The 23,753-nt window shown below is 39.1% G+C and overlaps 1 protein-coding gene across 1 annotated transcript in view; it reads left to right on the top strand.

Annotated features, from left to right (window-relative positions):
• The window catches only part of LOC150076368 (TGF-beta-activated kinase 1 and MAP3K7-binding protein 1-like), a 154,648-nt gene continuing 130,895 nt past the window's right edge, over positions 1-23,753 (top strand). Inside the window, exon 1 of the mRNA XM_090387335.1 lies at positions 1-543. Coding sequence (XP_090243461.1) covers positions 478-543 — 66 coding nt within the window. The 5' untranslated portion in view covers positions 1-477. The remainder of the gene's footprint in view (positions 544-23,753) is intronic.

Raw genomic sequence — 23,753 nt, 5'->3', positions numbered from 1 at the left:
ACCACTGACTGACGCATTTGACGGACGGAGACGTACAATATCTTGAATTTGTTGCTCTGTATTCGTGACCGAATGGAGTGTGGATATTGTTTATTAGTTAATTGTATTAATTTTACGGTAATGAGCTATTTTTAAAGCTTGTGAAAGTTTTATAGATGGAGAAAGTTTTATTCAGGAAAACATAGCGAATGGATTTCGAAACAGGTTGTTTAGTGTACTGAATGGTGTTTCTAGTGAACCATTGAATTTTACATACACTGGGTCGGCGTCGTTGTCGTCAAATGGCACTGTACGTGTTAACTTAGTTCGCTATATGAAGTTGTGGCTTTAGTTAGGGAAAAAAAAAAAAAAAATGAAGTTCACTTATATGTCACCCGAGAGGTGACTTTCACAGACTTTGTTATGTTTTACCGTAGTTTTACAATTTCAGGAATGCAGTGAAGGCATATCTCAGTTCAAATCGAATGAGCAACGAATATGCCAACCAGGAAAGAAATTCAACCCCCAAATACCCTTGGAGGACTTCATTTATCATTACATGAGGTGAGCATTATTTGAACAATCAAAGATTAAAAGAAAAGAGGAAAGTCTTGTTAAGGTTGTAGACACTAGTTTAAGTTGTACGCATACCAATGAGCAGAGTTATGATGAATTAGTATAAAAAAAAAAAAAAAAAAATGTATATAATTCCGATGTGCTGGCCGTGATTCTGAGTTAGCATAAGTAGTCATTGGTACGCTGTGTGACAACGCATACACCGTTGCAAAAATTATCGGCTGCATAATTTTTGCTTTTGAAACGGAGGCAGGGATGGCAAAAGCGGACTCCCATTTGGGCCTCCCTGTTCTTTGAAAAACCACACTAGGCCCTACTTTCTAAAGTGAACATACGTATATTGAACTGCATAGCCCAGCATTTTTATCTGGCAGCACTGTTTCTTGTACGGGGAAACAACTAGCATTCAGAGGCGAAAAACTATACTTTCTGAGGGTACGACATGATTCGACCCACACACCCCTCCGTGGCGGACGGCTGGCAGCATGGTAGTTGGCTACTGCCGGCATTTATATTTTTTCTAGTAAAGATGATAATTGTTTATTTTCAAAATTTTATCTGAGAAATATTAAATGTAGCCATTTACAGAAATCATCACATTTCATTTCACCTTTAAAATTGTATATCCTGGCAAATGGTGGAGAAATCATTGAAGTACATTATTCTTAATTTCCCAAAAGATCCTGGGATGGTAGAGCTTTTGGATGAAGTTTTGTATGAAAAAATGTTGTTGATTCCAAAATAAGAGAACGGAACAAGCGAAAAAGTTCCGCAGATGTGAGATGGGTTTAAATACAGGAATCCCTCCTCAGCTGTGGTACTGAGAGAAAGCAGTTTTATATTTGTATTCCCAAAATTTTACAATCTGTTCTTTTTATTACAGATGTATGGTTCAATCCAATCTTAAACAAAATAATCTAACAGTTATTTGCTCCTGCCTCCCATAGATCACATGGATGAGTCTAGTGGGCAGTACCAGATTTAGGTTTAGAGGACCTAAAAATAAGGTAATGGGGATCCTTGACCAAAATCAAAGGGAAACCACTGCAGTAATGCACAGAAAGCAGATTTATTTACATTCTACTTTAAACTCTTACTATTCCCATCAGTGTCATATATTAGTATTAGCCATATAGTGCAAGCTACAGGCTTTTGCTGTACTGGCCAAAGGAAAATAAAATAGATAAGAAAATAGACAAATTATGGACGTTCCTCCTAATTTAGGTAACTATCTAGTTGACATTTCAATTTTTAAAATTGTCAGCCTCAACCATGTTGCAAAAGCAACTTATTCCAATAATGAAGGAAAAAAGAAAAGAAAACTTTCTATAGCCTAGTCTAAACCAATTTCCCTGTGATTTGAAGTTATGGCCCCTAGTTCCAGAATTCTTTATAACAGTGAATATTTCACCTTCCTTCATTTTACTCACTCCCTCCCAGAGCCTTATAGACCTCAGTCTTGTTCCCCACTAAGGTGCCTGGTTGTCAACTCAGTAACTAACCCACATAATCAGCCTTTCATTTTCAGTTGCCCATTTTCAGATCTTACCATCTGGGTTACCCATCTTTGAACCCTTTCAAGAAGCTTGATGTCTTTTTTTCTGCGTGAAATCTCCATAATTTGACATTGTATTCCAAGTGCAGTTTTGTAATTTGCCTTATACAGTGGGATTATGACCCCTATTTCCACAGGCCCATTGTTCAATAAATCACTGATTGGACACCATAGACTTTCCTCACCCTTTACACTGTTCAGAGAACTTCATATATATTGTATCATAACTCTCAGATCCCCCTTCTTCCTCTGCTGTTTTTAATTCAGCCCCATCATGTGTATAAGTTATTTTGGGGTTGCTATTCCCCAGTGTAAGACCTTGCATTTTGCTGCATTAAAACATAGTTGTCACTTTTCTGACCATTCTTGAAGCCCTGTTCAAGTGATCATGAAGGAGTGCTGTTTGATACTAATATATACCAGCTGTCACTTATTCCTTCACAGTCCATATTAGAAAATGTGTAACTCATTTTATATTAGTGAAAATATAACTTGTCGTTGTCTGAATCTCTTTTTGACTTAAAACTAAGAAAACAAACTAAATATTGATAACATAGTTTTATATCCTTTTAGCCATACAATGCAAGTAACCTCAGGCTTTTATTACAGAACATGAATTGGAATGGGGGATGGTTGAGGGTGCACTATATATACAGGATGATTCACTATCAGTGCGACAAACTTGCAGGAGGTGTAGGGGGCACAAAGACGAATCGGAATCACATAGCATTGCAGGGTCCGAAATGCCTTCGTCATGCAGTAGAGGACGTTGAAATGGAGGTCGCGTGAACAGCGATCCCGCTGGAAGTCAGCATTTGCGAACCGGTTCCCGAGGCAGTAGGATGGACGAGTATTCAAACGTTGAACTGGCCGACATGCACCTCGCGTGTGGAGCTGCGGACTGTAATGGGCGCGCCGCTCTGCGCTTATACCAGGAATGTTTCCCGCACAGGCATGCTCCTCATCATACGATTTTCGCACGTGTGTACAGAAGGTTATGTGAGACTGGTTGTTTCACGAGAGGTACAACGAGGAGAATGTCTTGTCTTGCAGAAGGCAATCAAAGTACGAGTACTCGAGCGATAGGCCAACAATTGGGTATTTCCCAATCCACTGTATGGAGGATACTGTCAACAAACCAAATGAGTTCATACCATCTGCAATGCGTCCAATCATTGGAGCCTGCGGATTATCCACTCCGGAGAACTTTTGCTACTTGGTTTCTTCAACAGAAATGGTTCGCAAATGCTGACTTCCAGCGGAATCACTGTTCGCGCGACCTTCCGTTCAACGTCCTCTACCGCATGACAAAGGCATTTCGGACCCTGAAATGCTATGTGATTCCGATTAGTCTTTGTGCCCCCTACACCTCCTGCAAGTTTGTCGCACTGGTAGTGAATCACCCTGTATAGTGTAATTAGTTTTTCAAATGTCCCATGTCAAATTAAGGGAGCTTGCAGGAATGCAAAATTGATATAATTCTTTATGCACAAATTATTGATCTTGTCTGTGAAACAGTCTGGAAACCCCTGTTATATAGTATTGCACATAAGCATATTGCTACCTCTCTGTAGATTTTCATGTTTATGACTAACATTTACATTTTTTCCCATTACATATTATGAACTTGTTTTTGTAATTCTTCGAAAATTTCCATGTCTGTTATACAAGAACTACTGTATCCTGATAACAGGCAAGTACTTGCCTGTTATCAGGATACAGTAGTTAGTTATCTCTCTGCCATGTATATATATATTTTTTTTTTTATTAATTATTATATATTATTAGCCATATGGTGCAAGGAATATGCTGCTTATGCTGCACTATGCAAAAAAAAAAAAAAAAATTTCTGAATTACCCCCAGAGAGAGAGAGAAGGGAATCATCAAGAAAAGAAGAATGATGATATCCAGCTCAGGACCCTGGGTGTGCCAAGCCCATACTCACCAGATGTGAGTCCCCAGGGTTAATTTATTTATGTTTATGTGTATGTATATTTAGCCTTTCTAGTTCATACATAAGATGCACTCCTCTTGGTCAGACTCATTCCTGCAATTGCCTTGTAAGTGGGGTTTTGATCTCCCTATCTCCACAAGCAGATGTTCAATAAATTATCAATCATAAATCACCATGGGATGTCTGCATTGCATGTAACTCCAAAATCCTTTCCTTTGTCTTTTTTTTTTTTTTTTTTTTTAATTCAGTCCCACCAAACATTTAGGTTTTGGGATAGCTATTTCTTAGGTGTAAGGCCTTGTATTTTTCTGCATTTAAACATAGCTGCCACTGACCATCCCTATAGCCTAAAATCATCCTACTTTGATTCGGGTGATGTTCCCAAACTGGAGAAGTGAAAATATCTCTCCTGTTCACAAAGGAGAATCAAAAAGCAAATTGGATAATTACAGACCTGTAACCCTGACTCCAGGAAAAATAATGAAGTTAGTGTTTAAAGACGTAAAATTCAGGATCATCTTGATAGGAATATAGTTATATGATAGCATTGATTCGTTAAGGGGAGGTGTTGTCTGATCAGACAATCTGTTGACTAGCTACTATGAAGTTGTCACATAGGAATTGGATGCAAAAAATAATTTGACATCATATACTTTTGATACTGTTCCACATGAACAAGTTACTAATATGGATAAGGGACGATTGAGTGACAGAATTGTTATTAAGGACCACTGCTCTAGATGGACTACTGTTATGAGTGAAGACTCCCAGGTTCCAATGTTGGGCCGTTATTGTTTGTTTGTTATTTGGTTTTTAGGAGCATTAGCAACTAAGGCCATATTGCTCCGGGGATATGCGGTGGTCATTCCCTGACCTTACCGCATTCCCCGTATTTGGTAGTCATGGGCTCAAACCCCGGTCTAATCAAGAAGCGTGTGCTACGCACTGCTGCTCCTGCCCACTTGGCTACAGAGGTGCCAGCCATTACTGATTTTAGTATTTATTAATGGTACTGATGCAGGAATTTGAGGTTTTGTCTGTATTATCTATATTTTCTGGTGGTACAAAGGTGGACAGGGAAGTGGTTAATCACAGTAATCAGGGTATGGTATGGTACACAACAGGACCTGGATAAATTAGGTCGATGGATTAGCTAAAAAGTGGCAGTTGAAGTTTAATATTGATAAATGTAAGGTATTTCAATTTTGTAGTAATACTCATATTATAATATACCATTTGGATGATATTTTTCAGTGGTAATCGGAAAAGACCTGGGTATAAGTGTATATAGTGTTAATTGTAATGTGGCATGAGGAAGAATCTCATCAGCATTGAGCATGCTCAAACCATTCAAGGCTTTATACACCTCAATCAGATCACCACACAGGTGCCTAGTCTCCAGACACTGTAATCTGCAAAACGTAAGCCTTTCTTCGTAAGAGCAACCCTTCGTTCCATTCTCTAATCTTGTTGCCCTTTTCCGTACTCATTCCAACAGCTCTACATCCTTAAAATGAGGCCTCCATTGCCTTGTATAAGGCAATGGTCAGTGGCCTGACCATTGCCTTATACAAGGGGATATATCTTATCCCTGCTATAAAAATTCCTGTATATCATTGACAAGACAACATGAGCTACTCTTGCAGACCGTCTGCACTGCTCAGAAAACTTCATATCTGCCTGCACCATTACCCCCAGGTCCTTTTCATTTTCTACCACTGTCAGTGTAGTAACTAAATCGACCGAGTACACCCCTTAACAATGCCGCCAAATTATAACCAACGTCTAAATTCTACTGGTTTTGTGCAAATCTCTAAGATATCTAACACTATCAGCTTTTATCTAGCGTTACATGTCTAAATTTAATAACATCAAAATTTTGCCCGACCTATTTGGCCTTTAACACATCTCTTTAGTGTTCAACCCTAACCAGCGATTTCCTAACAGCAATCCCATTAAGCATTAATGTCAAATGCATAAACTTTTATTTTATTTTATTTTATTTTATTTATTTATTTATTTTTTTTTTTTTAAATAGGGCCTAGCCACTGAAATCCCAGGAAACTAGGTGGCAGGACCTGCCAGAGCAAATTGTTGTGATACTGGATACACCCGGCTAGCCTCCACGTGGCAGGGTATGGGCAACGTCGGGCCCCACTAGGGGCCTGGCAGCCAATAAGCCGGATAAACAATGGGCACAATATATCACACTGCACAGACACGACCCACACACTTTCAAGTCTCTGGCTTGACAGTGTACTGTCCTCGATACAGTGAAACACACGTGGAGATGGGAGAAATCCCAGGTGCCGTCTGACACGAACATACCTTGTCAGTGTAGTACCAGAGTTGATATGTTACTCTGGGGTTACTGCTTACCATATGTAGTACTTTACATTTGTCAATGTTAAACTTCATTTGCCACCTCTCAGCCCATCTGCTCAACTTTTCTAGATCCTGTTGCAGCAGCGTACTGTCATTAGTGTCCTTTACAACCCTGCCAACCTTCGTATCATCTGCAAACCTGGACATTAAGCCTGATATACCATCATCAATATCATTTATAAATACAGAAAACAACAATGAACCCAACACTGAACCCCGAAGGGCTCCACTAATAACATTAGTCCACAAAGAGCAGTGTCCATTGATTACCACTCTGTCTTCTCCCACTCAACCATCTCTTAATCCATAGCAGCAATTTGCCTTCTCGGGTTTGCCCAATCTGAGGCGTAACCATTAATCATAACCCTCTGCCTCCTGCCTTGCAGCCACCCTGTGATCTCTCAAGGATCTTCCCTGTGACCCCAACATGTTCCAGCTTATACAGGAAGCTCTTATGCTGGACAGTCAAATGTTTTGTTAAATTCCAAATGAACAATGTCAAAATTATTTCTTACATAACTGATTATATCAAAATAGCTAATCAGATTAGTTGAACATAATTTACATTTTAACCATGTTATGTTTCCGTCAGAATTTAATTTCTATCTAAATGACCATATACTTTTGATCATTACTTTCATGATTTCCCTCACCACTACAGTCAGACTGACTGGTATGTAGTTACCCACTTTATGCGAAAGAGATACCTTGAAGTAATTTAAAGAAAATTGAACTGATTAATATTTCTGAAATGTGCCTTAAGCATAGTGGTAGTGAATTAAATGATCTAAACAGATTAGATTTGCACAACAAATGGACAGTATTATCTATTAATTTTTTCCAGCTTGTGGTTCACAAGTGTTTTTTGAGTGTTTTCTGAGAAGTGTCACAAAAAAAGAAATTGTAGAAATCTTTATTGCAATAATAGCAATACGAATTGATACATTGTAATATTATCCCTCATGGCTAAATAACACTGATAATACCGTATATATGAATTGGTAGAAATGAATAAATAATAATAATAACAGAGAACATTCTATAAATCAAATCTCACCATCTGAGAAATATAACATAAGGAAATATATATATGGAAGCATAAAATGAAGTACACCTCAATCTACAGTACAATTACATACAACACAATATAGAAAGAAAATATTAGTGGAAATAAATAATTTTATATTGTAATAAAAAACAGGTAATATTTTTGAACTGAAGCAGAAGTACAAAGTTTATCATTACTCATCTTAATACTGAATAATTTTGTAAGTCTCCTTCAATTCAGATAGTATTGTTGGTTTGAACTGGCACTAAGACAGAGCTTTGAGGAGAAGGATCAGGGACAGGGATATACAACTCAAGGATGTGGCATCTGTGTTCCTTGTCACAAGCAAACTTATTAGGGTCAGCAATTCAATGACTCTGCACATGAGAGCAGCTGAAAAGGCAGAAATATGGGTAGAATTCTTGAAGGGCAGGGGTGGGGATGTCAACTGAGGTCTGCAAAACTGATCATACAAAATAGTATAAAAATAATTGCAATAAATAACTTAGGAAGTGGAAAATAAAAAAAAGTTCCCATATTAAAAAAGAATTTTTTGACTATATAGCATTAGCATTAGTAGAGGCATTTGATGCAAGAAAGCAAGCTTATGCAGCATCAGCCAAAAAAAAAAAAAAAAAAAAAACCACTTCCACTTCACCCCTCTGTTCGTTCAAAATACCTGTCCAGCTGAGCCTTAAACTTATTTAGGCTATCAACTTCCACGACAAGGGATGGAGGTCTGTTCCACCAACCAACCACTCGCTGGCTAAAGGCAAATTTCTGCACGTCTATCCTACATCTGTCTTTCCTCAATTTGAATTTATGCCCTCTCAGGTGATTATTCTGAGCGAGAGGAAGAATCCCATCAGCATTGAGCATGCTCAAACCATTCAATGCTTTATACACCTCTATCAGATCACTTCGCTGGTGCCTAGTCTCCAGACACTGTAATTTGCAACACTTAAGCCTTTCTTCGTAAGAGCACCAATTTGTTCCATTCACTAATCTTGTTGCCCTTCTCTGTACTCGTTCCAGCAGCTCTACATACTTCTTGAAATGAGGTCTCCAGACCTGTATACAGTACTCTAGGTGTGGCCTGACCATTGCCTTATACAAGGGAATAATCACCTCCTTATCCCTGCAGGCGCCTCCGTAGCCAGGTGGGAAGGAGCAGCAGTGCGTAGCACACGCTTCTTGATTAGACCGGGGTTCGAGCCCGTCACCACCAAATACAGAGGATGCGGAAAGGTCAAGGAATGACCACCGCATTTCCCTGAGCAATATGGCCTTAGTTGCTAATGCTCCTAAAAAAAACCAAACCTTATCCCTGCTAGAAAAATTCCTATATATCATTGACAATACACCATGAACTACTCTTGCAGCCCGTCTGCACTGCTCAGAGAACTTCATATCTGCCTGCACAACCACCCCCAAGTCCCTTTCATTCTCTACCACTGTCAGTGTAGTACCACAGAGTTGATACATTGCTCTGGGGTTGCTGTTTCCCATGTGTAGTACTTTACATTTGTCAATGTTAAACTTCATTTGCCACCTCTCAGCCCATCTGCTCGACCTTTCCAGATCCTGTTGCAGCAGCATAGTGTCAGTAGTGTCCTTGACAACCCTGCCTACCTTTGTATCATCTGCAAACTTTGACATTAAACTTGATATACCATCATCAATATCATTTATGAATACAGAAAACAATAATGGACCCAACACTGAGCCCTGAGGGACTCCACTAATAACATTAGTCCACGATGAGCAGTGTGCATTGATTACCACTCTGTCTTCTCCCCCTCAGCCACCCCTTTATCCACAGCAGGAATTTGCCTCCAATGTCACACTGCTCCAATTTGTGCAGCAGTCTCCATGTGCAACAGTATCAAAAGCCTTTCTAAGATCCAAGTATATAATATCAAAGTTATTCCCTGCATCCAGTTCTTTTGTGACTGCATCATAGTATCCAATCAAGTTGGTCAGGCAAGACTTCCCCTTAACAAAACCATGCTGTGTCTGAGCTATAACTGAAGTCTTGTCTAAATGATCCTGCAGTGCTTCTTTAACCAGTGCCTCCATTAATTTTCCTGGAACAGAAGTTAAGCTCACAGGTCTATAATTACTTGTGTCAGCCTTTGATCCTCCTTTGTGAATTGGGGTCACATTTGCACATTTCCAGTCTATGGGTACCTCCCCTGAGTCCAAGGAAGCTCTCATAATTATGGCTAAGGGTTTGCTTACTTCCTTTGCTGCCTCCTTTAATATAACTGGATAGATCCCATCCACCCCAGGTGCCTTTCTTGTGTTTATCTTCAACAGTTTCTCCTCCACTTTACTCCCAGTTATTTCAAGATTCTGTAGCTTACTGCTAGAGTTGAATACACCTCTGACATTCCCCTTGCTGAATAACTCCTCATGTGTGAATGTCGATGCAAAATATTCATTTAGTTTGTTAGCTACCTGAGCAGGATCATCAACAGTTGACCCATCAATATCAAGTGGACCAATCTGATTCATCCCCTTCCTTCTAGAGTTTACATAAGTAAAGAACTCTTTGCTGTTTTTCTTTGCATCCCTTGCCAAGGATTTCTCGTAATCTGCCTTCGCCTGCCTAACCTCCTTTGTAACTTGGTTGCATATCAACTTGTATCTGTCATAGGCTTCTGTGTCATGTGTTAATTTGTAAGTATCCCATGCATTTTTCTTCTCTGCCATATGCCTCATTAGTTCATCTGACATCCATTTTGGCCTAAACCTTGAACAATATTTCTTAGTTGGTATGTAAAGCCTAGTAGCTTCCAAGATAACTTCTTTGAATGCTTCCCATTTTGAATTTGCTGTTGGTAACATCATCAGTTGGTCCCACTGTATAGAATTTAAATACTGTCTCAGTCCATCGTAGTCGCCTTTACGGAAGCAATAACCCTTCCCTTTACCCCTAATGGTAGTTACCTCTTTGAGTAAATCCCACTTCAGCACACTGTGATCACTGCCACCTAGTGGTTCATTTATCTGCAGATTCTTAATGCATGAAGAATCACTGCTGATAATCAAATCAAGAGTATTACTCCCTCTAGTTGCCTCCCGAACATGCTGATGTAGAAAACAATCATCCAATAAATTCACAAAAGCCCTGCTAGTGTGTGAGTAACCAGCCCCCAAATTCCAGTCAATATCTGGGAAATTAAAATCTCCCATTATAAGACTCTCTGATTTACTGGCCCACTCTATTTCCCTGTACAGTTCCTTATTATACTCATCAGAGTCATTAGGCCTATAGCACACTCCTACTCTCAATTTTGATCTCCCAATGCTTATGTCACACCAAACTGACTCAACACTGCACTGTCCGGCGATGTCGACTGGCTTCACTTCCTTGGTTTTTATGTGTTTCTTAACTAATAGCATAACCCCTCCCCCCTTCCTATCCTGTCTATCCTTTCTGTAGACGTTGTACTCCCCAGATTGCAGTTCTGCATCCCTTATATCTGTGTGACACCATGTCTCTGATATCCCAACAATATCTGCCTTTGATGTTTTGAGCAATACCTCAAATTCATCAAATTTATTTACTAAACTCCTAGCATTGGTGTACATGCAAGTATACCTGCACCTGTTTCTATTCTTAGCTACCCTAACACAACCCATGTGTTTACTTGTACCGCAATGGCTCCCAGCAGTCTCCGAAATACCATGCATCTTGTTTTTCAGGCTTCTGCTCATTCTAATAGAAGCAGTGCAAGAATCTCTTTCACATCTGCCAGTGGCTACTGTCAATCTATTGGTCTTTGTCTCCCCCCCCAAGCTAGCAGTTTTCCGACCCACCTAACACTGCCTCGATAGCATCAGCAAATATTCTTGCACCCTTTCTATTTAAGTGTATCCCATCCCTATAGAAGCAATCTCTCCTGTTAACAAGTACAGTCCAGGCTGAAAAAAATTCTACCCCTTGAGCCTTGCACAATCTTTCCAGGGCCGAATTGATCGACAAGGCTCTCATCATATACTCCCTCCTATCGTGTCTGGGCAGAATTGCAGACACTTTCAAATTCAACCCTAATTCTCGGCTTTTGTTCAACAGTGACCTGTACTCGTTAAGTAATTCTGCCGGTCTCCTACTCTTAATATTATTAGTGCCAACGTGTACAACTATATCACCTTTTGTGCCCTTAAAAGATGATATTCGCTCTACAATGTCATCAACCTTTGCCCCTGGCAGACATACCCTGGTCCTGTTCCACCTATCTTTTTTACAAAGCATGTTCCCCGTTTCCCTGACAATAGAGTCACCAACAACTACTAGTTCCTTCGGGACCAGCGCATTCTGCCTTGGGGGTTGTCTCTGTGTCACGCGATGCCCAAGTGCAAGCTCTGGCGTTGATGTGGGCAGCTGAGAGCTTGATGGGCCCCTCAATTTAGTTTCTTTGAGGGCATCCACCCTGTCCTTCAAGCTCTCATATAGGCCCACAAGAACGCCGAGTTGTTGCCTGATATCGATAACTCCTTGCATCGCGCACACACAAAGACATCCCCCTTGGCAGTAACATGCCCCGTAACCGATTGCTCTGCAAACATCAAGCAAACAGTGCATTTTATAAGGCTGTGAGTCAGAGGACAACTGATATAAATCATATTTAAGAAATATAAACTTCCTTGTCACATAAACATTAATAGATAGGCGCAATATGGCCAAAGTTGCTCTTGCGCCAAAAAACCCTTCAACAACCAACCAACCAGAGGACAACTGCCCCCCTCAGTTCTGCTCTGAGCCATAGCACTTCCATTAGCTTGAGCCTTTTGCTTTGCTGCTCTGGTCTGAGTCATGATTCTATTAATTTATTAATTAATTATAATTAATTATGTTATGCTATTAATTATGTTAAATATAATTAATTATATTACGTTTGTAATCTAAGTCGTTATATGTATTTATTTAAACGTACAATTTAACTGCTAACGAAGTTCAACTAACGCTATCTAGTACGGTATATAACTATCGTATCACAAAGGCGGGAAAATTACGAACGGTAGCGGAGTTGAAACACGTGGAAACCTTTACTGATACTTTTATGCAATTACAAGGCCGAGTAAAGAATAAATACACCAAATTAATCAGAAAATCACAAAATAATGTTATACTGCTAAATTTAAATTTTGAGGGCCCATTGTGTATATAAATATATACACAATGGGCCCTCAATATCCATCATCACAATGCTACCTATCTCATACGTTATGTGTGTAAATACCAATTGCTTGGCAGCATCAGTCTATTGGGAACAACATAAATACAAACTATTGGGAGAAACTGTTAGAAGTCTGATTAAATTAAATGGCAACTTGGATATGCACCTACTGGAGGTGAGAAGAGTGTGATAAGATGGATACAGTTGTATAAACAAAGTTTTTTCTGGATTCTGCAAAAGCCAAAAATTATTGAAGACCTTTATACAATCCAAAATGTCGATGAAATGAAAGTGGGATGGAAGATGTGCAATATTACTTTCATCACATAGAACTTTTTAGTCATCTTTTTTTTTTTTTTTATGACAACCCCCCAAACACGAGAGGTATTAGAACCTATAGTATTTAGTACCGTGCTTGGGTAGGAGGTTGAGAAGATGAAAGAAGATATTTGTTGACATTAGACTTGAACTTCTGTAGACTAATTTTCAGGAAAACGTGTGAAAGAAGGTTGTTCCAGAATACCGCAGTTGAATGAATAAACAAGGAAAATGAAAAGTTGGTTCTGTGAGTTTGAAGTTGGACAGTAAATGGATGTTGGTTGGTGGTGCCACGTGTTCAGACTGTTTTGAAAGAGAGAGTGGGAATTATAGAAGCCTATTCAGAAGAACAGGCCCATGGAAGTATCTGTAGAAAGGCATGCAGCAGAAACAGTACATCTATGAGACAGAGTGTGGAGAGATTCTGTTAGAGAGGAGTCATTAATTAGCCTAACTGCCCTCTTCTGAATGGAATCTAGAAGCCTGATAGAGGTTTTGGGAGCGCTGTCCCAGATGTGGGAACAATATTCCATGGTAAGGAGGGATTTGCGATTTGTACAGAGTTTGTTAGAAAAGTAACACCGAGAGCGAAAGACAAAACCAAGTTTTTTAAATGCAGAGGAAGCAATATTTGTAATGTGCTTGTGCCAAGAGGGATTAGAAGTCAGGATAATCCCCAAAAGAGATATATCATTCTGCCTAGAAATCGGAGTGTCACCAAAGACAAGAATAGGAGCAGAAGAATTCTTTTTGCGAGATATAAGACAAGACTGAGTTTTAGAAGAATTGAAATCAACGAAGTTGTCTTTGCCCCACTGGAGAATTACCTGGAGATCACATTTAAGGAATTGGTAGTGATATTCGACAAGTTGAAGCTGATTAAGGAGGGTAAGGTTTTTCAAAATGGAAAGTGGAATGCAATGTGCTATCATCGGCAAAAGTATGGATAGGATTTTCAGTCAATGGAAGAAGGTCATTAATATACAAGAGGAAAAGAGTGGAGTGGGGGAAAGAACTGAACCTTGGGGGACACCAGCATTAGTGGAGAAGTTAGAAGACAGAGAGAGAAAGCCATTTACCATCACCCTCAGCGACCGATCAGAGAAAAAACTGGATAACCAATTACTAAAAACATTTGGCAAACCATAAGATGGATGCTTGTTTAGAAGACCTTTATGCCAAACACGATTGAAAGCCTTTGAGATGTCAAGAGCAACTACTTGTGTTCCACCGAACCTTTCCATTGAATTAGTCCATAAATGGGTAACATAAGCGAGAATATCACCAGTGAATCGACACTGACGGAATTGTTGATCAGACGGAAGGTTTCTAGGTAGTTTAAGAGTTGGCGGTTAATTGATTTCTCCATTACTTTATAAAGAGTAGAAGTAATTGCAATGGGACGATAATTTGATGGGAGAGGCTTGTCACCCTTTTTAGGAACTGGCTGAATATGAGCAGATTTCCGAGCAGAAGGAAAACACCTTTGGAATAAGAAAGTGAAAAAAGGCCGGAAAGAACAGGAGTAAGTTCAGGAGCACAGGTTTTGAGAACAAGTGGAGAAATACCATCAGAACCTGGAGCTTTCGTAGCATCGAGATTCGTCAAAATCCTTGTGACATCCTTTTTATGGAAGATCACAGGAGGCATTGAATGGAGCATGTTGGGAATGGTGGGAGGTGTTTTGCCAAGATCATTAATACAGGAGTTGGAAGGGAAATGGGATGCTAGCAGTCAGCTTTATCCTTGGCTGAAGTGACAACAGAACCATCTGGTTTTGACAGAGGTGGGAGCAGAGATGGGCAAAAGTTGCGGCCAATAGCTTTGGCAAGAGACCAGAATGCTCGGCTACCATTAGGGCAAGAAGGAAGTTTTCTACTCTTTGCCTTTTCAAAATCTACTTTGGACTGATTAATGACTGCTTTACAATTGTTGTGAGCTTTGGTGTAAGAAGAAAATACAACTGAAGAATTGGAAACAAGCCAATTACGATATGCAACATTCTTCTCTTGAACAACCTTAGCACATTTATTGAAAAACTAAGGTTTACATAGAGGACGAGATTTTAGAGTGGAGTGTGGAATAAAGGATTCCATTCCTACAAGAATAATTTCACTGACACGATCTGAGCAAACGTTGACATCAGAAGTTTTGAAACAGTAGTCCGACCAAGGAAAAGAAGAAAAGAAAAATCGCAGGTCATTTCATTTTGCATTCTTGTAATGCGAAACAATACGAGATTGGGAATAGCCATGAGATAAAAGTTCCATTGGAGAAGAGACAATCACCAAGTTGTGATCTGAGGTACGTAAAGGACCACTCACTTCGACCGTGTACTTAGAAGGGTTGTTTGTGAAAAAAAAGATCAAACGTGTCGGCTGTGTGGTTAGGATTGTCTGGTATTCTTGTAGGTAAATAAACAATCTGTGCAAGGTCATTAGAAATTGCAAAAACCTCAGCATCTCGACCAGCTGGGTCGGTGTGACTAGAAAACGGAAGCCAGCTGGAGTTGTGAACATTAAAATCACCATCTAAAAATCAACCAATTTCTTTTGGAGGACAATGTTGCTTTTGTTGCACTGTTGCTTAGATATGGATTTAAAGTTGAAAGTGATACTTGTTTTCCACTAGAGCCCAAGAGCTTTGAAAAACCTTTTGCTTCCTGCATCCTTAAGTCAAACAAAAACACTTATGTTAGTTGGGTCTTGTTCAAAGTCAAACAAAAATGCTTGAATTAGTTAGTAGGGATCTTGTTCCAAGAATGATTCTGCTGTCATTTCTGTGCCATATGGACAAGTGAGGTTTGTAGTTTTTTTTTTTTTTTATTATTATTTTTTTTATTTGGCTGATGCTCTATAAGCTTGCTTTCTTGCATCATTTGCTAATACTAATATTAAATACCACATCCTTGATGAGATCAATCATGATGAAATCGAACTCCTTTCCCACAATTTGAAATTGACCATAGAGTCCACTGACCAGCATATAACTGCCAATATAAAGTATTCTACCATATGATAATTTGTAGGCAACTGATTTGGAAAGTCCACTTGAAGGGAATTGCTTAAATGTCAAGAATGTACAATTTAGAATCTAAATTCAGTTCCTGTAGTATGAATGCTATAAGAAGAAAGTTATGGCTTGTGTATGTCACTATTTTCTCTGGATTTTTAAAGGATACGCTCAAAAAAATGCAGGAGTTCGACTGTTGATGATCTACTCAGATAGCATGATCATCAACAGTCAAACCATCGATATCAAGTTGACCAATCTGATTCATTGCCTTCCTTCTTGAGTTTATATAAGTAAAGAAGTCATTGCTGTTTTTCTTTGCATCCTTTGCCAAATTTTTCTTGTAACCTGCCTTTGCTTGCCTAACCTCCTTTTTTATTTTTGAATACAGATTAGTTTATATCTACCATAGGCTTCTGTGTTGCCTGATAATTTATATGCATCCCATGCATTTTTCTTCCCTGCCATGACATCTCACTAGTTCATCTGACAATTGAACAGTATTTCTTAGTTGGTATGAAAAGCCTAGTAGCTTCCAAGATTAAATCCTTGAATGCTTCCCATTTAGAATATTGCTGTTGGTAACATCATCATTTCGTCCAACTGTATAGAATTTAAAAAATGTCTGAGACCACTGTAGTCACCTTTAAGAAAGTAAAAACCCCTTTACTCCCAATGGTTGTTACACCTTTAAGTAAATCCCACATCAATACACTGTGATCATTGCCACCTAGTGGTTCCTTTATCTGCAAATTCTTAATGAATCAATAATCACTGCTGATAATCAGATCAAGAGTATTACTCCCTCTGGTTGCCTCTTGAACATGCTGCTGTAGAAAACAATCATCCAGTAAATCAACAAAAGCTTTGATACTCTGTAAGTGACCAATCAACAAGTTCCAGTCATTAACTGAGGAGTTAAAATCCCCTATTATAAGACATTCTGATTTACTGGCCCACTCTATTTCTCTGTATAGTTGCTCATTGTACTCGTCAGAGTAATTAGGCATATAACATACTCCTACCCTCATTTTTGCTCTCTCTCACTGCTTATTTCACACCAAACTGACTCAACATTGCATGGTCCACTGAATGTACTTCCTTAGATTTTGTGTTTCATAACTAGCTGCATAACCCCTCCTCCCTTCCTATCCTTTCTGTACGCATTGTACTCCTCAAATTCAAATTCTGCATTCCTTATATCTGTGGCACCACATCTCTGATATAATCAGAAATAGCCAGACCACAGTGAAAAGTTAATTTGTTTAATGGTTTTATTCTAGGAATTATTATTTTCTATATTACCATGGCCCTTGATATCCATTGTTGATGGTTCCTTCGAATTGCAATGAATAAGGAAGTGACAGATATGAAGCAGTACTCTTGCATGTTATAATGATAACTAGTTCCAATGAAATCATAAATTTTATCACTAAAATCTTTTTTTTTTGGATAAATAATTACCAAATAATCTCAATGATGTCCATTTCCACTTGCAGTCTGCCAAACCCTATGTACTTTTTCTAACAGAATCTCAGTTATCGGTTGATTCAACTACTGCTAATCTCAGTTGCCCAAATTATTTGCTGTATGATTACTTTCGCCTCCCTCAAAGGTGGTACTTGTGCATATGTAATTTGGAATCTGCTCTTTTCGATCTTCTCTGGTTTAAAATCTCTCTACTTTATTCTGTCAATTTCATCTGTCATCTCTACCGTTCTCCCAACTCCACTAATCAGTCGGAGCTCTTTGACTTCCTCTCTTTGCAACTTGACTTTCTCCAGTCCAACTTTCCTAACAGTGAGGTAATTTTCCTTGGTGATTTTAATGTTCACAACTTCAGCCGGCTTCCGTTTTCTAGTCACACCGACCCCAGCTGATCGAGATGCTGAGGCTTTTGCAATTACTAATGACCTTGAACATATTGTTCATTTACTTACAAGAGTACCAGACAATTCTAACCATACAGCCAATGTGGTTGATCTTTTTCTCACAAACAGCCCTTCTAAGTACATGGTCGAAATGAGTGGTCCTTTAGGCACCTCAGATTAGTATTTGTATTAGCCGCATGGTGCAAGAAAGCCTATGGCTTATGCTGCACCAGCCAAAAAAAAAAAAAAAACGAATAAAACAATGATGAAAAAAAAAATAAATAAATAATAATAATTAATAAAAGAAAAGGAAATTAAACCTATCATCATATGTGCTTCCCTCACCCGAAGGTACTATCCAGATGACCTATGAATTTCCCCAAACTGTCAGCCTCTACCACCCATGTAGCAACTTATTCCAGTAATTTATAACTCGCTGGGTAAAATAAAACTTCCTGCATTCCAGTCTAAACATTTCCCCCTGTAACTTGAATTTATGTCCCCTAGTTCTAGCATCATTTATAATCTTGAAAATTTCGTCCTCATTCATTTTACTGATGCCTCTCAGAGCCTTAAACACCTTAATCAAATCTCTTCTAAGGTGTCTAGTTTCCAAACTCTGCAACCCACATATTCGAAGTCTTTCTTCATAAGGACGCCCTTTTGCCGATCTCACCAGGCGAGTTACCCTTCTTTGCACCTTTTCAAGAAGCTCGATGTCTTTCTTTAGGTGCGGTCTCCATACTTGAACACAGTATTCCAAGTGTGGTCTAACATAAGCCTTATATAAATGAGCAGAAGCCTGAAAAACAAGATGCATGGTATTTCAGAGACTGCTGGGAGCCATTGCGGTACAAGTAAACACATGGGTTGTGTTAGGGTAGCTAAGAATAGAAACAGGTGCAGGTATACTTGCGTGTACACCAATGCTAGGAGTTTAGTAAATAAATTTGATGAATTTGAGGTATTGCTCAAAACATCAAAGGCAGATATTGTTGGGATATCAGAGACGTGGTGTCACACAGATATAAGGGATGCAGAACTGCAATTTGGGGAGTACAACGTCTACAGAAAGGATAGACAGGATAGGAAGGGGGGAGGGGTTATGCTATTAGTTAAGAAACACATAAAAACCAACGAAGTGAAGCCAGTCGACATCGCTGGACAGTGCAGTGTTGAGTCAGTTTGGTGTGACATAAGCATTGGGAGATCAAAATTGAGAGTAGGAGTGTGCTATAGGCCTAATGACTCTGATGAGTATAATAAGGAACTGTACAGGGAAATAGTGGGCCAGTAAATCAGAGAGTCTTATAATGGGAGATTTTAATTTCCCAGATATTGACTGGAATTTGGGGGCTGGTTACTCACACACTAGCAGGGCTTTTGTGGATTTATTGGATGATTGTTTTCTACATCAGCATGTTCGGGAGGCAACTAGAGGGAGTAATACTCTTGATTTGATTATCAGCAGCGATTCTTCATGCATTAAGAATCTGCAGATAAATGAACCACTAGGTGGCAGTGATCACAGTGTGCTGAAGTGGGATTTACTCAAAGAGGTAACTACCATTAGGGGTAAAGGGAAGGGTTATTGCTTCCGTAAAGGCGACTACGATGGACTGAGACAGTATTTAAATTCTATACAGTGGGACCAACTGATGATGTTACCAACAGCAAATTCAAAATGGGAAGCATTCAAAGAATTAATCTTGGAAGCTACTAGGCTTTACATACCAACTAAGAAATATTGTTCAAGGTTTAGGCCAAAATGGATGTCAGATGAACTAATGAGGCATATGGCAGAGAAGAAAAATGCATGGGATACTTACAAATTAACACATGACACAGAAGCCTATGACAGATACAAGTTGATATGCAACCAAGTTACAAAGGAGGTTAGGCAGGCGAAAGCAGATTACGAGAAATCCTTGGCAAGGGATGCAAAGAAAAACAGTAAAGAGTTCTTTACTTATGTAAACTCTAGATGGAAGGGGATGAATCGGATTGGTCCACTTGATATTGATGGGTCAACTGTTGATGATCCTGCTCAGGTAGCTAACAAACTAGATGAATATTTTGCATCGACATTCACACATGAGGAGTTATTCAGCAAGGGGAATGCCAGAGGTGTATTCAACTCTAGCAGTAAGCTACAGAATCTTGAAATAACTGGGAGTAAAGTGGAGGAGAAACTGTTGAAGATAAACACAAGAAAGGCACCTGGGGTGGATGGGATCTATCCAGTTATATTAAAGGAGGCAGCAAAGGAAGTAAGCAAACCCTTAGCCATAATTATGAGAGCTTCCTTGGACTCAGGGGAGGTACCCATAGACTGGAAATGTGCAAATGTGACCCCCAATTCACAAAGGAGGATCAAAGGCTGACACAAGTAATTATAGACCTGTGAGCTTAACTTCTGTTCCAGGAAAATTAATGGAGGCACTGATTAAAGAAGCACTGCAGGATCATTTAGACAAGACTTCAGTTATAGCTCAGACACAGCATGGTTTTGTTAAGGGGAAGTCTTGCCTGACCAACTTGATTGGATACTATGATGCAGTCACAAAATAACTGGATGCAGGGAATAACTTTGATATTATATACTTGGATCTTAGAAAGGCTTTTGATACTGTTGCACATGGAAGACTGCTACACAAATGAGCAGTGTGACATTGGAGGCAAATTGCTGCTATGGATAAAGGGGTGGTTGAGGGGGAGAAGACAGAGTGGTAATCAATGGACACTGCTCATCGTGGACTAACGTTATTAGTGGAGTCCCTCAGGGCTCAGTGTTGGGTCCATTATTGTTTTCTGTATTTATAAATGATATTGATAATGGTATATCAAACTTAATGTCCAAGTTTGCAGACGATACAAAGGTTGGCAGGGTTGTCAAGGACACTACTCACACTATGCTTCTGCAACAGGATCTGGAAAGGTTGAGCAGATGGGCTGAGAGGTGGCAAATGAAGTTTAACATTGACAAATGTAAAGTACTACACATGGGAAACAGCAACCCCAGAGCAACGTATCAACTCTGTGGTACTACACTGACAGTGGTAGAGAATGAAAGGGACTTGGGGGTGTGTTGTGCAGGCAGATATGAAGTTCTCTGAGCAGTGCAGACGGGCTGCAAGAGTAGCTCATGGAGTATTGTCAATGATATACAGGAATTTTTCCAGCAGGGATAAGGAGGTGATTATTCCATTGTATAAGGCAATGGTCAAGCCACACCTAGAGTACTGTATACAGGTCTGGAGGCCTCATTTCAGGAGGGATGTGGAGCTGCTGGAACGAGTACAGAGAAGGGCAACAAGATTAGTGAATGGAACAAAGGGGTGCTCTTACGAAGAAAGGCTTAAGTTTTGCAAATTCAATGTCTGGAGACTAGGCACCAGCGAGGTGATCTGATAGAGCCTTGAATGGTTTAAGCATGCTCAATGCTGATGGGATTCTTCCTCTAGCTCAGAAAAATCACCTGAGAGGGCATAAATTCAAATTGAGGAAAGACAGATGTAGGATAGACGTGCGGAAATTTGCCTTTAGCCAGCGGGTGGTTGGTTGGTGGAACAGACTTCCATCCCTTGTGGTGGAGGTTGATGGCCTAAATAAGTTTAAGGCTCAGCTGGACAGGTATTTTGAACGAACAGAGGGGTGAAGTGGAAGTGGGTTTTTTTTTTTTTTTTTTTTTTGGCTGATGCTGCATATGCTTGCTTTCTTGCGTCAGATGCCTCTACTAATGCTAATGCGATTATTATGTCCCTATGTCTACTTGCAAAATTTCGATAGATCATCGATAGGACACCATGAGCCTTCCTTGCAACATGTTTACAATGCTCAGAGAATTTCATGTCTGACCGCATCGTAACACCCAAGTCCCTTTCCTCCAGTACTGGCTTTAGTTGAACTCCACAAAGTGAATAAGTTATTTTGGGATTACTGTTTCCCAGGTGTAATACCTTACACTTTGTTGGATTAAAGCATAGCTGCTATTTTTCTGACCATTCCTGAAGTCTATCTAGGTCTCTCTGAAGAAGCTCAGCTTGACAGTGATCATTAACTACTCTACCAATTTTAACATCATCTGCAAATTTAGACATCACGCCCTCTATCACTTCATCAATGTTGTTTATGAAAATTAAAAACAGATCACAATTTGGTGATTATCTCTTCTCCAATGGAGCCTTTGACATTGAACAGTAGTAATTAGTGATATTGAAATTACAAAAGACTGTTTATTAGAAAAATTTTCAAAAATAAAGGAAAGTAAGGCTCCTAGGGGATGTTGGCTTATGCCCAGTAATTTTGAGGGAGGAGGCAAGAGAGTGCATTGCACCATTCAGATCAAATATGAAGGCATTATTAGGCTCAGGAGAGATGCCTTAGGATTGGAGAAGTGCCAGTATATTGCCAGTGTATAAAGGTGGTTTTGAGATAAACTACCAGCCAGCTGGTTCATTCTCACTTCAAGTAACAGGAAATCTATGGAGGGACTGATTAAGAGTACAATACAGTTTCATTTTATCAAAATGAATTTCTGAAGGAAACAGCATTGTTTTTAAAGGTAAAATTATGTTTAATAAATCTGGTTAGTTATTTTGATAGTCACTTATGAACTGGTTGCAGGAAGTAATTTTTACATTGTTTATTTGGATTTTAGCAAAGCATTTGACTAGTCCTGCATGAAAGGTTACTGTATAAGCTGGAACATATGTTCACAAGGAAGGTTCTTAGATGGATCACAGGATTGTTGCAACACAGGAGGCAGAGTTGTGATTAATGATTATTCTTCAGATTGGGCTAATGTCAGTACTGGGAGACCTGTTTTTCTGATTTTCTTAAACGACATCAGCAAAGGGGTAGAGGGTGTGATGTCAAAAATTTGTAGATGATGTCAAGTAACTGTAAAGTCAGATACCAATATATTGGTATCAAAATAGTTAATGATCTGTGTCAAGTAGCACTTCTTTTGAACAACTTAGATGAGTTTAGGATGGTCAGAGTAGAGGCAGATGTGTTTTAATGCAGCAAAACTCAAGGTCTTATGCTTGGCATAAAGCATCCCCAAAATAACTTTTGTGTTTAGAGACAGGAATGTCATAACCTCACTGTACAAGGCTATTTTAAAACTGCACTTGGAATACTGTGTCCAGTATAGAGACCGTGCAAAAAAGTTAAGAAAAAAAAAAGACATCAAGCTTCTTGAAATAGTTTCTAAAGATGGGCAGTGCATTTAGTGAGATTGGCAAAAGTTCATCCATATGAGGAAAGACTGAATATATATTGTCTTTCCTCATATGGATGAACTTTTAAAGGTTCTTTTAAAAAACTTTTAAACTTTTTATGGGCTGCAGAGCTTGGTGACTAGACAGTTTAGAGGGGGATCTAATTGAGCTGTATTATTTTTTTTGAGAAGAGAAAGTATAATGAATGAGGGACAAATTTTCACTGTTATGATTAGAAAACTGGTGATAATGAATTGAAATTATTGGGAAATTATGATTTAGACTTAACTGTAGGAAGTTTTTTTTTTTATCCATTGAGCTGTTAATTACTAGAATAAGTTGCTTCCATGGGTGCTTGAGGAAATTCAAAGTTTATCTGGATAGGTAGCTCGAGCAGACATAGGTAGTTTATTTATTTTTTTCTTTTGGCTGGTGCAGCAAAAGCCTGGGGATTGTCTTGCCTCATATGACTAATACTTGTAATGTGACTTGCAACCCTTTTATAATAGATATTACTAGATCTCTCAACTTCAGGATTAAGGTATTTTTATCTTGTTTTCGGTTTTAAATTCAACTGAGGAAAACTGCCAAAACTGTTTGAGTTTTGAGAGTTTCTGGAGATTCAATTTAGGAGATGTCAAGA

The sequence above is a fragment of the Mastigoproctus giganteus genome, chromosome 13 (genome assembly GCF_048544385.1).
Source record: "Mastigoproctus giganteus isolate SK-2022 chromosome 13, ASM4854438v1, whole genome shotgun sequence".
Classification (NCBI taxonomy): domain Eukaryota; kingdom Metazoa; phylum Arthropoda; class Arachnida; order Uropygi; family Thelyphonidae; genus Mastigoproctus; species Mastigoproctus giganteus.
Note: the sequence above shows the minus strand (reverse complement) of the source record. Positions and strands in the feature narration are given on the sequence as shown.